The sequence below is a fragment of the Aquila chrysaetos genome, chromosome 4, assembly GCF_900496995.4.
Source record: "Aquila chrysaetos chrysaetos chromosome 4, bAquChr1.4, whole genome shotgun sequence".
In the NCBI taxonomy this organism is placed as follows: domain Eukaryota; kingdom Metazoa; phylum Chordata; class Aves; order Accipitriformes; family Accipitridae; genus Aquila; species Aquila chrysaetos.
The window spans coordinates 65,290,849-65,308,369 of record NC_044007.1 but is presented as its reverse complement, the minus strand read 5'-3'; the positions used below and the strand labels follow the sequence as shown (position 1 = coordinate 65,308,369).

Here is a 17,521-nt window from a genome sequence, read left to right as displayed (position 1 = left end):
AAATGACAAACCCAGTGAGACACAGTGGGGTTTGTCTGCTCCCTCAGAGCTGTCTTGGCTCACAATAGGATTATCACCATCTATCCTACTTATATTCAGAGTTATGGTTTACTAGAAACATTCTGGCAGAAGATCAAGGTATTTTTATTACCATTCAAGGTTTTGCATTGTTTGTGCCACATTTGCACCACAAGGCACCTGGCAGATATAATAAAGGACTTGTGTCCTGCAGGAGAAGTAGCTGGGGCCAAGGAGTATATGGCACTGGAAATCTGTCAGCGAGTACCTTAATTTTTTTTTTTATGGTTGTACAGGCTCATCAAAATTAAGATGATTTTTAACACTGTATTTTATCTTTAGCATTCTTAATTTTGTTAAGTCTAGTCGAAAGCATTAAGGAAAATATTTTTGAACCTAGATCTCAAATGTTATGTACCCAAATCAAGTATTTTTTTTTTCTAAACCCAGTAAAATAGCTTGTTTTCTTTTGCCTAATTTTTTTGGTTACATGTAAATCCCATGGAGTAAGTGGAGGCTATGCATGCTCTGTACATCTGACTGTCCACTAAATGAGTATGTGGAGGGATTATTCTGTCCCCCAGCATTAGATGTTTATAGGTAAGCTGCTGTAGCCTTCTGAGGAGTGTTTTATAGGTGAAGCAGAGGAGGAAAGGAATACCACATGTGTTTGCTTTAGTTACGGTGTTCCCACTTAAGATTTTGTCAGTGGAGAAGATAGGGTTCATTTCCCGAAGCCTCTTTTTCTGCAGTCCGGTGTTTGCAAAGCAGAAGATGTCAGCCTCTGAAAACAGAAAGTTCCTCGGCTTCGCTGTTGTTGGAAGAACCCTGAGACATGACTGAGTGTACTGTAAAAGCTCAGAAGGCAAATAAGAGAATCCACAGCTAAGTTATGTTCAAAACCTTCTCCTTAGTCTTTGGATGTATCATGATATTTGAGTGCTTGACCCATGAGGTTTAGTGCTCTGACTTGGCAGTACTATAATCATCATTTTTCTTGTGCTTTCTGTGCAAGTTTTAACCATACCTGGTTTTGGATAGTGTTCTTAAGTAACACCTTGACTCTATGCGTTAATTGAATTAATCACACGTAGGAAGTTCAGGAGGTACTTGAAAGCCTGTCAGTAGAGAAGTGCGATAGAATGAGGAATGATAACTTAGCATTTAGTAGTAAAGCTGTATTTTAAGAGTTGTGATGTTGAAAGGAGTTGTCCTACTTGCTTACAAGCCTGATACGTGGGTTTTATGAAAAAAAGTTTCCTTATGTTTAGAAAACATATGATTATAGATAAGGTGCTGTACTTGTGACCCCATATACAGTAGTAATAATGCTATGTGTGTTTTTCTTTCATGAGTGTGTGTTTTACTGTTAGTCAAGTTGTGAGGCTGGGATTTCTTTTTAATTTTTTTCTTTTTTTTGTATGGCAAGTTTTTTCTTCTGAGGAAATCTTCTCTTCAGATTATAAACAGTGACTTTGAAAAATGTACCCATTACCTAAGGAAGTAAATACGGGTGTGCATATCTAAACCTTTTTTAAAAAAAACCAAAATCCTCTAAAGTATCAGCAAAGATTGTAGCTGACTATTGTAAACCTGCCAAAATTAGATTACATCTGCCTAAAAATGTGTTTTTGGTCAGGCATTTTCGATTAGTCTTGCTTGATATTTTTACTGAAATAAAAACCTCCTCAGCATAGATTGCTGCTTTTTATTTGTACACTCTGAATTTAGTGCTGCAAGTGGAGTAGCCATGGAGTACTAAAGATAATATATAGTTATAAATGGTTTGTTTTGATAGTAAGAAGTGTCAAGTAACTGTAGTGCAAGCAGTCGTTTATATACAGAGCAAGTATAATACTGTGCTGTTACATCATGATTATTTAGCACTCTCTGCGGTGTAAAAGTATATTAAATAGGGAGTAGGTGAGTAATAAATGGGTGAGATGCAGAAAAGTGAAAGTGATAAAAAAGATGCGTAACGAAAAATAGGAAACTGGTCTTTCTGTATGTGGCTAAGACAAACGGCATTTGTGTGTTAGGAATAGCATCACAAAACATCCCATAATGAACCAGCCACGCCGTAATCCATGCTTATTTGTTGTGTAACAGGTTTAAGGACTTAGCAGTGTGGCTCAAATTCTGCTCTCGGAGTTAAAGAGTCACAGTTACGTTGTGCTTCTCTGGTGGAAAATCTACTCGCTTCAGCATCACCCTGAAGAGTGAAGGAGTGTATTTGTATTTGCAGAACAGTAAAATGTGTGATATAAAGCAGCATGCATGTGCTGGAGGAAAGTGAGTTTGGAAAGATTTTTAAATCAGACATATAGTCCCAGGTGTAGAAAGAGACTAACCCCTGTAAGAAGAATACCTCGCTTAAGTGAGACTCACCAATAGGGATCTTATACTTAGATTTGATGTTCCGCATAGCCCACTTTTTTCCAGTTGCTTGTGAATTGAAGAAATGGAGAGAGAGAAGTGTTTCCTTTGGTGGCATGTGGCACTTGAAATTTATTTGCTGTTATGCTTCTTGCTTGTTGTTCTTAATATCCTGTAAAAGGATAAAATTGGCTGGAAACCTGTGTTTCAGAAGGGCAAAGAGACAAGAAGTTAGTGACATGTGATTTGTGCTTTGTTCCTTTCTTTACTGTCTGATGGTCCTTTTGGTTCACTAAGAGATGAACTCTGGGTAGGCAGAAGAGGGGATTAGTTTACTTTTGGGACTCATGGGAAAGAATCTTGGTTTCTCAACTTCTGGCTGTGCCTCTGATGAAAAGAAGGACTTTGACTCTTTGAAAAGGTGAAGCTTGACTTTATAATGATAATTTGCTCTTAGAAATTATTTGAAGTCAGAGCATTTGGCACTATATAAAAGTATATAAAAGAGCATGTATAAAAGATCTCAAGTCCCTGCCTTGAGGAATATACATACCAATTAGAACATAGCAATAATATGTACTACACATATTATGCATTAGGGGGGAAAAAACCCAACAAAACTGAGCGATGGATTTCATTTTGGAAAATAGTTTTGAGTCATTTGTGGAAAATACGCTTTTAAGAATGAATAAAAAAATTATGAAAAACCAGTTCTAAATGCAGTGTTGAAACGCAAGGTTGCAAGTGGGAAACTGATACAAAAGATGCATTAGGGAGTGTGAATCACTGCCCGCACAAAAGAGAGTAGGGTGGAACTGTGGAGGTCCTTGAAGAAGAAGAATGGCACTTGAACCTAACGCGAGGCATTTGACCTGGGTGTTGACATCCTTTGATTTTTTGGGAGAGCGCTATGCTGTTAGCAGCAGTTACTTGAATAGACCAGAGGGGAACAAATTATGAGCTTGGTGGCCGGAGATGACTCTGTAGGAGCTGAAGATAGAAAAGACTGAAGAATGGGCATCTTCCAGGGAAGAGGACAGAAGGGGCAAGGAGGAGGCACTTGAGCTCCTGCCGAAATGTCCTGGAAAACAAGGAGCCAGTGAGCAGGGACTGAAGCCGTGCAAGCGAGGGAGAGCCCAAATGGAAGAATTAGTCACGAAGGGCCCAAACAGGTTTGAGAGAGAGAAGGAGGCGAAGGTGCTTCTGGGATGAAGCAGAAGCGTTGGGGAGCGCTGAGAAGGCAGGGCTGAAGAGCGAGCAGACGGAAAGGGAGGCGTGGGGAAAAGAAGTGGCCTTTAAACTGCGACCGCGGGATGGTGATGGCCAGGGAAAGGGACCGAGCGCCTGGCAGCTGCCTGCAGGTGATGCAGAAGGGACCTGACAGGCCGGCGGTGTGCACGGATAGCCGGGGCTCGGAGGCATGGCGGTGACGGAGGCGGGTGGGAGAGTGGAAGTAAGGAGGTCAGTGCCGCAGGAGCGGGGTGGCCGGACAGGGACGTGCGCTGCGGAGGAAGGTGAAGTGACGCGTATGTAGCTGCGACGGCGTGTTGAGCTCTCGGTCGCGAGGAGCGTGAGAGAGGGGAGGGTGTTGGTGTCTGTAGGGTACGTAGCCACATCTCTCTGAAGGGAGAAGTGAAGTTTACCTGTAGTATTTGGTGATGCAAACAGGCGCATGTTCTTGGTCTGTGTAATTCGCGTTTGTCTTACCGGTTGATAGATCTGTTTTGCAAGTTGTAGTTGTAGCGTATGGAAAACAAACAAACCGGCAATAGCCCTGCAGCAGAGTTTTCTTCCTTGCAGGCTTGTTTCCTTGCTATCCTGTGAGTGATGATTTCAGAGAGTTTGTTTTGTTTTGTTTTGAAGTAGTTGCTCAGCATTTGTGTGCTGATGCTGTGGAAGAGTTTCTAAGCAGGGGGTGGGTTTTTTTGTTCCTTTGCTGTTTTTCTGCACTTAGCTCTACCTTCCTATTCCCAAGGCCAGCAGTGAGCTCAGGCATGGTTTTGGGGATGGATGTCCATCTAGGCCCTTCTCTTTCATGGTGGGTGTAACACAGAATAATCTTCTGCACTGGGGTGAACTTCTGTCTTTGGATTTCTGGGGAAACAGCTTGTACGCCGTAGGTGAGGATTGGCCCAAAGACTTAAAAATCTTTGGTTAAATGGCAAGGGGAGGGGTTGCACATGTATGTACATTCCCTATTTATGTAAGGGGGGTATTTCTGAACAGAGTTGTCAGTGTTTATCATGTGATATCCACAATGTCCTGACCTGCCAAAATCTGAAGCATGCATTGTGCAGTAAGGAGAGCAAAGTTAACAGTGTTGGTAAAATGTGCCTTGAAATCATATTTATAAGCAGTGGATGGAATCTGTTTGTCTCTGTGGATGATACATTGCAGTGATGTTCCACAGAGATAGTTCAGCACTTCATACCAAAATAAGGTGGACCAGCTCTGACAGCTGAAAAATTTGATTTTGGGTTTAGTGTCTCTTCTCTTGGCTAGGAGCTTTGAAATCCAGAAAAAGTCATCTTGTGCTTTGTATTCATTTGGTATACAGGACTATTGTTTAAAAAGTGTTAAAAAAAGTAAATAAATAAAAAGAGGAAAAAGTAGTTACCCTACTATGTAGGTCAACTCATGCTTTATGGTGACGTCACTTTTGTTGTACCGGCTGTATCTGTTTGGTTTTCTGTGCTGATAGTGATGGGCCAGTGCAAGATTGAGTACATTTCACAGTTGGATTTGTCACATACGTAGCGGAGGTAGCTTTTAATGATGAGAAATACAGAAAACTCTAAAACGAATTAATGGAGTAGTGAAGCAACAGCAGACATCTCATCTTTAAAACTGCTGGTGAACTTAGAAAGTTGGGAACCCCTCTTTTAAACTACTAGCAATCCCCTGTCTTATTACCAAGTGTAAGATAAGCTCATCATCGCAAATTACACTTGTGGATAAAGTGATCTTCAGGGGTGCTGTGTACCTTAGCAAAAGAAGGTGAAATGAAAGTATTTCTGAGACACTGGCTCTCCACAGACTGGCCTTCAGCACTGTCCTCTGCTGGTTTGGGGCTGGTGTCACTGAGACAAAGCTGCGTGCGGTTTAAGCAGCGCATCGAGCGCTGAGTCTCAGCTGGTGCAGAGCGAGCTTCAGCTTGGCTGGTTTGGGATCTCTGAAGTGCAGAGTGTCTGCGCTCAGGCCTGGGCATAGTCTGCATGCTTGACATTCAGAAATGTTGCAGAGAATGGAAAAACTGCGATTGAAAGTCTTAATTACCTGCTTAAGTTCTTAAACATTTAAGAAAGCTTCCTAAAATAGAGCTTGTCCATGTTGTTTTGTGCTTTGCAAGAGCTTCCAGTGAAATAATTTGTGTGTGTGTGTGTATGTGTGTATATAAAAGTAACTCAAAAACTGAAAATGAGGTTTTGGTGGTATGTGTTTCATGAGTTTTGTGTTGCTTCTCAGTGCTAAACAGTGCTACCTCTGAAGGTAAATTTTTAACAGAATGCTTTTATGGCTTATTGCATATGATTATCCCTCCTTCTATATCAGGGCACCATTCCTCTCCCTTTCCCCTCTGCCCTTTCTCTCTCCCTGTGTCTCCCCCCCCCCCCCCCTTTTTTTTTTAATACAATCTTTTTACCCTCTTAAAATGGGAGTTTGAAAAGAGATAAGGAAGTATAGCCTAAAAGCTTGTTTCAGTGCTTTACAGTTCCTTTATAATACTGTGGTGGGGAAAAAGTAAGCAAACGACTTGCTGGTGTTACTTTAGAAATAATTTTTTATTACAGTAAGGCTTTAATAGTTAATCAAACAACAGTGCTGTAATTCTAAATCTGTTAACAGGTTAACGCTTGGCAACACTTGCATTTATAAGGTAATGATTTTACTGTACCAATTTGAGAAGTAGGATATATTAGGTATAAGAGAAGCAAATTTATTACCTTGAATTTCTTAATTCTCCACACAGCTTATTTCATAGCAACGTACGGTACAGAAATAATCTTTACCTTCCATTGACCTGCTGAACACATAGCTGTAGCTAGTAAATTTGCTTGATATTAAACATACAACTTTTTATATTTGAGGTCTGCTATGGGCAAGCCATTACAGCGCCGTGTGTATGTACTAAAGCACTGAAGTTCGTTCCTCACTGGTGTAATTGTTAGTTGTGACAGGGAGGAATTTGGGCACTTAGGACAATGTTGCTTCGTGTAACTTTTGCTGGTGTAGGAAATCAACAGTTCAAAATATTTACTTTTAATTATGCTCATGTTTTTCTTGCATTCAAGTCTTGATGTACACAGCACAAAGGCATTCCGGTTTTAGCTAGCGGTATAGCTTCTCATTTGATACAAATTGATCTCATGGCACTGTGTGCATTTACGGCAGCTGAGGAAGTGGTTTGTGCATAGCTTGCATTGACGGGGCAGATGAAAGAGGCAGCAAGAAGGGGTGGGTGTATATGTGTGCGATGTACTGCACTCCAGTATTTTATATCAGCTGACGATTCAGTCCTGATTCTGCTGCAGATGATGTAGAAATAATAAAACTAAGTATTTCCTTGTCATGACACTGCAAATAAAAACATACACCTTTTTTCCCCATTTTAAAATGCAAACTGAGCAGAACATAATAGCGTATTAGCAGGAAAATACCCTGCCCATACAGTTTGAAATCAGCCCCCACGCTGCAGATTTAAAATGGCCATGTTACAACTCCGTATAAATTGGTTTGCAGTGGAAGCCCTAACAAGATCATTAAATATAAAAGCACCATTGGATGCTGGGAAAATACTGTGCTGCGCATGTATATGTGCAGCTCCATAGACATGCATGAATAGACAACATCAATGCCTTCGATTTGAATAAGGAGGTAATATACAGTATTGAGGTGACTTTGCTTGTATTTTTAAATGAGTTATTTTTGGTATGATACTATCAGAACTGTGGATGTTTCTTCAACTTTTCTTTTTAGTACTTGAGAATACGAAGAAACTAAAGTAACTCGCTTGATGGGTGTGGCCAAATAGGAAAACATTATTGTTAAATTGAAGTTAAATGGAGGGCTTTTTTTTGTTTGTTTTTTAAAGATTTTTTTTTTTTGAACCTGAGATCATACTTCTATTCAGAATTAGCGACACTATTACAGCATGTCAAAATAAGAGCTTTTGACTTTCCAACATATATCATTAATGACCCTAGAAAAAAAAATCACATCTGCACTAGTGCAGTTCTTGGCTTTTCTAGGGCTGATCAATAATCACATTGTGTATTCATTCCCCCAGCCCCCCACCCCGCGAGGTCAACTTTAACTACTAGCCTTTATATATCAGGAAAAGGACATAGACTGCCTTATGCATTAATAATATTGGTCTTAGTGTTGCCTTTGGATCTAATTTACTGTTACCCATCAAAAAATCAGTAACTTTTTTTTTTTTTTTAAATTTAAATACTTTATCGGTAGTTTTTGAGGAGAGCTTTTCTTCTACCTTCTGGTGCTGTGTTAAGAGGTCTAGGTAGGAACTGGACTGAGGATGCTGAGGTTTGCTACGGTTTTGCTATTTAAGTGGATCCTCTCTTGATTGTATTGTAGCATGTGACAGTGACAATGGGAGAACAACAGTTTCAGGGCCTCGTGTCTGGATAGAAACACAGCTGCTGCAATAAAGTCTTGTTATGGTTGACCAGTCATATTTGGACAGTTATTTCTAATTGGAAGTTCTTATTTACGTTATGTTAGAAAATAGTTTGAAGCAAACTGGTAGATACTTGGATGAAGTTAGTTCATTTTCTCCTCCTTACCTTGAAAGATTAATGTTGGTTTTTTGTTTTGTCCTGCAGCCAGAATAAGTAGTCTTGAAAGAATCTTGCCTTTAAAATAAGTTGCTTTTTTTTTTTTTTTTGAACTGTAATGTAGTGGTCTCCAGCAACTGCTGTAAAATAAAGGGTTATTGTAGCTAGTTCTGTCAGTGTTAGACATCACCACTAGTTTTAAGTCTTGTGATGGCATTTTGTGATTTCTGCATTGTTGTTTTTTTCCATGAAAGTACTAGTGATACTGGTTCCCTTTTATTCATTTCTTCATATTAGAGGGGAAATGTAGTTTGTTCATAATGGATTATTGATTGGTCTGCGAATAGCAGAAGCCCCAAGGCCTTGTCATCAATGGTACTTACTCTCCCAATAGTGAATGCATCGCTTCATGCAGCTATTCGCAACCCCAGTCTGTAGAATATAAGCCCGTAATTGTTACTCTCGTGCAGCGCAGTTTTTAGGGAGAGGAACTCTTCATTGTCATTATGGGATTTTCCCCCTCAATTTGTTCAAAGAATAGTCCCTTTGTTTCGGTAGCAAGATAAAGCTTGTCCTGGATGTTAATGATATATTTCAATTCATTGCTTAGAATACTACAGTGTAACTAATAAAGTACATTTCTTTGTCTCCCAGAAGACAAACACGCACAGTATACTAAAACACAAAGTATGTACTGAGTGGGTGACAGCTCTGTGTTTCTCAACATACCCCGTAGCAGCGCAAAAGCAAACTCCCCCTGCCGTGCTCCTGAACTGCTTCTTGAGGAGCCACAAACAAATCTGGGTTACAGAGGTTTTGCTGACTTTGTTTTGAGAGATCACCTTGCTGCAACTGCCTTCCTCCAGCTTTTTCAGCATTAGTGTTTTTATCTTTATTTCAGTGTATTCTTTCCCCTGCTAAGGGTGTGGCATCGCTTGAGGAAGGCCTGACTCTGCTTTCGCAGCCCTGGCTGCCTGCCGCTCTGGAGCCTGCTGCAAAATGTCATTAGCTCATGGAGGGTGAAAGACACAAAACCACGTGATGTATTTGGAGAAGCTCAAACTAATATCTCGGGGTTCAGACAGAAAACTCTTCAAATGGGAAGGGCTTCCCCTGCTGCAGGGGAAGGCTGATGTAAAATAATTAAACAAAAAAGTATTGCAAAATGCTGCCGAATGATTTTATAAAGCCTAAGCGGAAATAGACTAATAGAAATTCCTTGTTTGTTTTTCCAGGAGCTTTTTATTTTTCCTTTCCAGTCCTGTGTCAGTTTTGGCAGGATTAAACAAACTTCAGGAGGTCTGTTGTCAAGATTGCCGCTTTTAATAACTGAATAAATTTGAAAATTTGACAGTCTTCTACAACTGGCTTAGGATTTTTGGATAGGTTTTTACTGGGTTGGTTTGGAATACTCTCAGAAAACCAATTCAGAGCTCTGCTGCCTTTACCTAATGGCAAGTTTAGTCTGTAGGTTGCAGAATGCCAGGATTTCCTGCAAATTTAAGTATGGGCTTACTATTTAAAGGTACGCTTGCTCTTCTACCCTTTGGTGCAGTCTGAAGGATGCTATCGGCTCAAGGCAGTAAAGGGTCTATAGGCTAGGGACATGGTCCATGAGAGGCATTTCAGTAGGACTGGTGCCTAAATGAGGATGACAGTATTGAGCCTTTAGTCAGGGTGGTGGACCCCGACGGGATCCGGGTTTTCGGAAGAAGCCATGTCCCTTCACGACGGGAGGAGGAAGGTGTGCAGGTAGAGCTAGGCTGGCGTGTGTGGAGGACGGTGTCTCTGCAGCCTGGGGAGAAGACAGGGAGGGAGAGAAAGGTCTCTGCGGTTCAGTGAGCGTGAAGGCTGGCAAGGCAGTTGTAAAACATTCTCTGTCTTTCGTCCACTCTTTTCCTGCACTTCGCTCTCTTCTGGCCTCTTTACTCTGAACAGCAAAGTCTGTTTGGCTCTGGGGCAACCTGAGCTTTCTCAAATCAGGAGAGAGCGCTCTCTAGGTTGCCGTTCTTTGAAAGATACAACTTTCTCAAATTCACCTAGATGTTTATGTGCTATGTCCTATCATTTAATCATCTAGAAGGAATTTCAGTACAATATTTTTTCCACAAGATCACGCCTCACAGTGTTGGTTTTTTTTTTCTTTAAAGTCATTGTTGCTTTTGGCAGAGGAACATGGTAGAGAGATTGCAGTGTACATTCAAACCTCTTGGAGATTAGAAAAGCGGTATTTCTCCAGCGCGTCTATCTTTCAGATGGGACTTGAAATACACCCAAACTGAAAGCAGTTTGTTTTAAAATATACAATGTGCTATTTGAATAGGTCTGTGTAGCTTCCCAGATTGTATGTTCTTCTTTATCACTTACTGAAGACTTTTCCCTTCTTGCCACTACAGCCCATGCAATATGATTTTTAAAGTCAGGTTTAATTGAAGAGAAGTTAAAAAAGAATGTATGTTGGAACAGGAGCAATTTTCTTTTATGTTTTCCTCTCAGTCTGCACTACACAGGATGTTTGTATGTAAGAAATGAATTTGCAATTACTTTTTCAGTGTGGTATCTCTTGCGTTCTATTTTTCAATTTTCTTGTGTTGTTTATTTTCAATTTTTCTTTTATTGTTTTCCAAGAGGCACAAAAAGTCCTTAGGAGGGTCTGTCTCACCCTACAGGGAGTCCTCACAGCATACCTGGTCCTCTTTCAGAACATGCAGGTGGCATGAAGAGAAGAGTAATACGTACTTCAGAGTGCTCCTGTTTTATTTAAAGTGCTGTTCCCCTATGCTTTTATGCATGCTTCCCTTCAAGACTACGTGAGGGTCTTGCAGAAGTTGTGAGGATGATGCAGCCATGCACCGGCGTACCTGCCGCGCTGCCGGCAGGGATGGGCTACCACGGCCTCACTGGGGAAGCCACGGCTGATGCTGGGAAAGGGGCTGGGGCTCCGTGGTGAGAGCCGGTCACTTTGGCCAAATGTGTTTTCTCTCAAGCCAAGAATTCTGTTTGAGTTAGTTTTTAAAACCAGAGAAGTTTTGATGCTTAAATGTTTGAAATGGAGTTGATTCTGACAAATACTTGGTTTAAGGAAAGCTTATGTTCCCTTTGGGGGTGGGGTGGGGATAAAAAAAAGTTTATTTGTATTTATTCCCATGTGAGTCAAGGCAAAGACTCTGTGAGGCAATGGGTGCAGCAACAAGCCTTATAACTAAAATAGTTGGCTGAGCAAAGGCATTTCTTGGCACACCACCCCTCCTGGTTTTGGGTCTTTGTTCATGTTTCTCTTCCACCTTGCATTATATGCCAAACCTGCATGTAAACAGTGGTGATGTTAAGTGCCTCTGTATATTTTAAAGGGGCTGAAAATGCCTCCTGAATACTGGCCGGCAGCTGCTTATGTGAACTGCTGATCCCTAGTTCAACAAAATGAAGTGAATCTAGTTCATATGCCCCTTACAACAGAATATCAACCCCCCCTCAAGGAGTTGTATGGCATTTGGCATAGGCTGCAATGCCATTAAAACACACAAAATATTTTTAAAGACTACATATCAATTTACAGTTTACATTCACTTGCCTTTCCTTATGGCTTACCTCTGTGCTAGTGGGGATCTCCGTGCTGTGACAGTCTGGAAGAAATCTGCACGCTGGATGTGACTGCTATGGATTCTGTGTGACAAGCTGGTGCTAAGGAACTGCAGGGTGAACTTGGACTAAAGCGATGAAAGGTTACTGCTTACCACCTGAAATTACTGAGAGTTGAAACATTCTTTTAGTAGCCTTAGGGTGGCTGGAGGTGGCCGCATTCCATGTGTGATGAAAGAGAATTATTTCAGAATACTTTCAAATTTGTAATTATTTCAAAATAGATGTATTTTTATCATTGCAATCAGCCAGAAAGAAACAAAAATAGCTATGGCAAAATTTTAGTCACAGCAGAAGAGTAATTGGTGTAGTTTGATTTACCAGTTGACATCTTCCATCCCTTGTGCCATCTTTGATGTTGAAATAATTGTTTAATAATTAATGCTAAGGTGGAAATTATTAAGCCAAAATGTTATTTTCTCTTGGTAGGATTCTTTACAAGTGGTGTTTTCCTCATTTGTAAGTTCAGTCTTCTGAATTGAAGCTTTTTTCAAAGTTACCATTTTTATTTTGTTTTTGTTGCTTCTTTCCAATGAACACTGTCTTTGCTGTTCTGCAAAGAGCCCCTCTGAAAGAGTTACTTCTAAGTGGCGCTCAAATGATTTGAGGAGGAAGTTCTAAGTTGCTTGTATATGTTTGTGTCAGTTGATTTACCAAAGCCTAAGAGAGACCTCCACGTACCTTTACACTGTGTAAAGCAAACTCAGATTGGGTGAACGCCCTTCTTTCCCCTGGAATTTCTGTCTGTGGAAAATCAGACTTTCAATTTGGTGAGTCTTAAATGTGTATGAATTCAAATAATTCAAATCTAGGAGTACGTTATTTCAACTTTTAAAGTTATAAATTGCAGTGCATTGGCCAAGCTAAAATAATGAAGATGAAACAATTTTCTCAGAATATTTTGGTGAAGATGATAACACTTCCATTAAGTATTTTAGACTAATGAAATAATTTGGTAATTTTTTAACTCTGACTTTTCCCCCCCTCAGGCCTAATTTAACACAGGGCTAGAGGGATCTCCTGTGAGTGGCTAATACCCCTCTTAGAAGTAGTGCTTTCTTCATATCCTCGTTTTCATAACTAAGTTTCATTAATGAAAATGTTATAAATAATTAAATTGAAATATGTCAAGACTAAGCACAATGAAGCTATGGCCACGTAAACAGAGGGACTCTGAAGCTTTGGATTTATATGTGCCTGAACTGCTGCAGACAGCATTCTTGTCCAAGTTTGGCTGTTAAAGCTCTTTTGAACTTTCAGGCAGGAAACACTGTAGAAAGTTGAGTTGCAATGGGACTTACATTAAAAAAAAAAAAAAAAGTTGCTAGTCTAAAAGTCAGCCTACCAATAAGCAGTGTTCTCACTGGTATAAACTGTAGAAAATGCAGGATGTAGAAAACATTGTATAAAATACCTGGAAAAATCTGTCCCCAAAGCTTGCTATCCTTTTTTCTACAATAGTGGAGAACATTTCAGAAGAAGCTGTTGCTTGTTCAAGTATGCTATCATGTTAAATGCAAGAAGTTACCCTGCTGTTTCTTTTTATGATTTAATGAGTTTTAGGTTAAGTCTTTGATTATAAGGCAATATGGGTTGTTACTTGGCGGATTTAGATTATGGGTCAAATAAATGAGATGTTACTCTGAAGTGTTTCATCCATCAATATGCAGTGGAAACTGCATTTGTATTTGTTGCTTGGCATGTTCGTACCTTCTGGTACAGCCACAACTTCAAGTGGCTGCCATTCTTTATATACCCAGGGATTTTCTTCTGAGGCTGCCCCTCAGTTTGGTTTTAAATGGCTAATTTTAGAGATTAATTTAGATACTCTTGTTTGTAAACTTCCTGCTCTTCTGAAGTTTGTGATCTGATGTGATTTTTTTCTTTTTTTTTTTTGTCATAATAAATTAGTCATAATATAAAAATGCTTCATTCAAGAAATGAAATTGCATTTATAGCGCGTCCCTTAGATATTACTGTCAGCTCTCTGAGGAAAAGGTAGTTTGGGTAGATGCTGTGGATAACTCTTAACATGCTGAATGGATACTAAATATGCAGAAAATCAAGCCCAGAAATGAACGGTCTTGTAGCAAATAAGTGGGCTAGATTAACTTAAACATAATGAAGTTATTCTATAGTGTGTAACTGAGATGAGCGTTGCATCAGTTTTACCTTGCTTTTTGCTAGGCTCATGCTGGTGATGTGGTTAGACTATTGATTTATTTACATATTGAAGAGACTCAGAGGTGAATACAATGAGAAATCTTAAAATTTGCAACTGTAGATCTGTAGCTCTTTATTTAGTGAGTCATAGATGTCAAGTGGTGGATGTGTGAATATATAGTCTTGTTATTGCTCTGCATATTTTTAGCTAAATTTTAAGAAGCTGATGTTTTCTTAATGTAGTATTAGATTGGTTCTCTTTATTAGAGAATACAGTATTCTTTGATCTTAGTCATGTGGTGTTTGTAGTACTTAATGAGGTAGGAAGGGGGAAGATTTTTGTTTTACAGTGTGGTAATTGGAAAAGAAACAATCTATGGAGAACTTAACCATTGGTTTTTGCTGTATACAAGGTGGAGAACTGCTGGTGTGTTGCATCTTGCATTGCTGGGGCAGCTATTGACCCTTGTATTTAGTCATGACAAGATACAAAAGCTTTTAAACTTTTATTAGTCTGTTTTATTAATCAAAGTTGTTTCTTGTTTTGTTTGTTTGTTTGTTTATGGTTAATATTCTGTTTCATTGAGGTGGGTGGTGCTGAGGTTTCCTCTATGTCTTGTTGACATAGATCACTCGCTTTTAAAATACTTTGATACCTACTCACATTATCAGTTTACTTTGTTAGACTGAGACTAAATATTACACTTCGAGGGTTTTTTTTTCTTCATTGCCCATCAGGAAATAACTTTTAGTTTTCCTGAATGCTTTGTCAGGCTCTGGATTCTTGTTTTCTCTCTAATCAAAGTACTGAGCGTCCTCAGCCTCTGCGCCTGCTCTGTGCATGCCACATCAAGCACAGCAGAGCTGTCTGAGACGCGAAGTAATGCACTTGCCAGCAGGAATATGGTATTTGCTAAAGTCTCTAGGAAAGCCTTTTATCTTTGGCAAGTAAGTATTTTACATGAAATTACACATGATGGTAAAGCCACAGATTTAAAGTGTAATAACCCCCTCAAGAAATGTTTTCCTCATTTGAGGTGTATTTTTAGCCACTTCTGCCTGGTTTTAAAGCAAAAAATATTTTTAAAGTTTGCACTGTGATGTCAGTGTATGGGAATGAATGTTTGCTCTTCTTTGGATTTTACTTGTTTATTAATGATGCTTGCCATTGAAGCCGAGAATATCAGCAAAAGGAGAAGCTGCTGCTTTTTGGTGCAATAAATTGTAGTATAGTACGTTTCTGAATGTGGGGCGAGTGATGGAAACTGTTGAATTAAAAATATGAGTAGGTTTAAATATATTTAAGAATCTACTTACACAATTTCTTTACATTTTTGTGATTTTGTTCTTGTTTCAGGTGATCTATGCCATCCGCTTACAGAACACACGGAAATAAATCGGCGCTTCGGACTCTCTTGAGCAGCTGAAAGGAGAAACATTACCCTGAGAATGAAGCAATAAAACATCTCTCTGCAGAACCGTATGATTGAAAACGCGGTCCAGCCCTCCTCTGCTGCCGGACATGCTTTTGTCCTCCTGCCCCGCTCACCCGATGTTGCAGTAATGCAGATGGATCGTAGTAGAGAGGCAGAAATGGAGTTACGGAGATCCTCCAGCCCAGGCAAGCTAAGCAAGAATGACGTGGATGCTGACAAGACCATGTGCCACAGCTGCTGCATCTGCGGTAAAAGTTTCCCTTTTCAGAGCTCCTTGTCGCAGCACATGAGGAAGCACACGGGCGAGAAGCCCTACAAGTGCCCTTACTGTGACCACAGAGCTTCCCAAAAGGGCAACCTGAAGATCCACATCCGTAGTCACAGAACAGGCACTTTAAGTCAGGGGCATGAGGCGGAGATGGGAGAGGCGCAGCTGGGGGAGATGGGTGTTTCGGAGGGCCTCGGCGGGTGCACCAGCCCCACTAAAAGTACGTCCGCCTGCAACAGGATCTTGAACGGTACGGCTCAGGTAGATAGCAGCAAGATCTTGTTGAGAAGCAGCAAGAAGGAGGTCATGGAGGCGGCGCCAGCCGAGGAGGATGGCAAGCTGACCTCTTACCAGTGCACCTTCTGCAAAAACAAATTTGAAAGGAAGAAGGACTTGGAGCAGCACCTGCACCAGGTCCACAAACCGTTCAAGTGCAGGTTGTGTAGCTACATGACCCTGAGGGAGGAGACGCTGTTAAACCACATAGAGAAGGACCATATAACAGCTCAGGTCCCGAATGGGGAGGCCTACACTGAGAACTGCAAGAGCGAGCTGAGCGCGGGCGAGTTTCCATGTGAAGTCTGTGGCCAGGCCTTTAGTCAAACCTGGTTCCTGAAAGCTCACATGAAAAAGCACAGGGGGTCATTTGATCACGGGTGCCACATTTGTGGCAGGAGATTCAAAGAGCCCTGGTTTCTCAAAAACCACATGAAGTCGCACGGCCCCAAGACCGGGAGCAAAAACAAACCAAAAAATGATTTGGAGCTCATAGCCACTATAAATGACGTGATACAGGAGGAGACGATTGTGACGGGCCTCTCTCTGTACGAAGTTTGCACCAAGTGTGGAAATCTGTTTACAAATATGGAAAGCCTGAAAGCGCATAACGCTGTTCACTACCGGGCGCAGCGGGGCAGCGCCGGGGATAAAGCCGAGGGCTTAATTGATGGGAGCCTAAGCTCCTCGGTAACAAAGCAGTTTTTCTTGCAGTGTCTCAATCTAAGGCCATCTGTAGGGCCGGATAGAGTTACAAGAGGACAGCCTGGGAAAAGAGTAGCCGAGCTGGATCCGGTCAGTAGCTACCAAGCTTGGCAGCTGGCCACCAAAGGAAAAGTAGTAGAGCCCTCAGAGTATGTGAAGTATGTGGGATGGGACGAGGCCCTGGCGGATGCGGACGTGACTTACGACAAGGATAAGAGAGAGTATATCCTTGTCAACCAGGAGAAGCGCAAGCGAGACCAGGACTCGCCCAGCTCTTCCAGCAACCCCAAGAAGAAGAGCTGCACCGGCGGGCGCCCGGAGAAAACCGGCGGTGCCCCGCCGGGGGAGAGCTGCCCGCTTGCCCAGGGGGACCTGGACTACCGCCCTGCCTCACGGCAGAGCCGGCGGGCCGCCCAGAACAAGTCCACCGAGTGCTTTGAGTGCGGGAAGATCTTCCGCACCTACCACCAAATGGTGCTGCACTCCCGGGTGCACCGCAAGGAGCGGAGGAGCTGCGGCGAGGGCGGGACGGCTGCCCAGCCCGACCGCTACGGCTCTAGCAGCGAGGAAGGGGACTCGGGGTCCGTCAGCGGGCCCAGCACCCCCGGCTCTGCGTCCGCCCAGGAGGACTCGGTCACCTCCGTCCTGGGGGAGGAGGGGGCCGAGGAGAGCTCGGAGGAGGGAGCAGCCAACCCCTCGCTAGGTAAGATCGCTCCCAGCCTTGCCTTGCTCGCTGTCGCCGGTCCCTGCGTCTGCCGGTGCGGGACACGGCGATGAGCAGAGGGAGAGATGCGTGAAAGCACCCGAGAGGTTTAAAGCCAGTGTGGATGGGGTCCCGTGCCCGC

At 41.8% G+C, this 17,521-nt stretch overlaps 1 protein-coding gene across 4 annotated transcripts in view; it reads left to right on the top strand.

Moving 5' to 3' along the window:
* The window catches only part of ZNF516 (zinc finger protein 516), a 105,705-nt gene that overhangs the window by 28,619 nt on the left and 59,565 nt on the right, over positions 1–17,521 (top strand). For all 4 annotated transcript variants that reach the window (XM_030011939.2, XM_030011940.1, XM_030011941.2 and 1 more), the window contains exon 2: positions 15,349–17,379. In XM_030011939.2, the coding sequence (XP_029867799.1) occupies positions 15,474–17,379 (1,906 nt within the window). In that variant the 5' untranslated portion in view covers positions 15,349–15,473. The remainder of the gene's footprint in view (positions 1–15,348; positions 17,380–17,521) is intronic.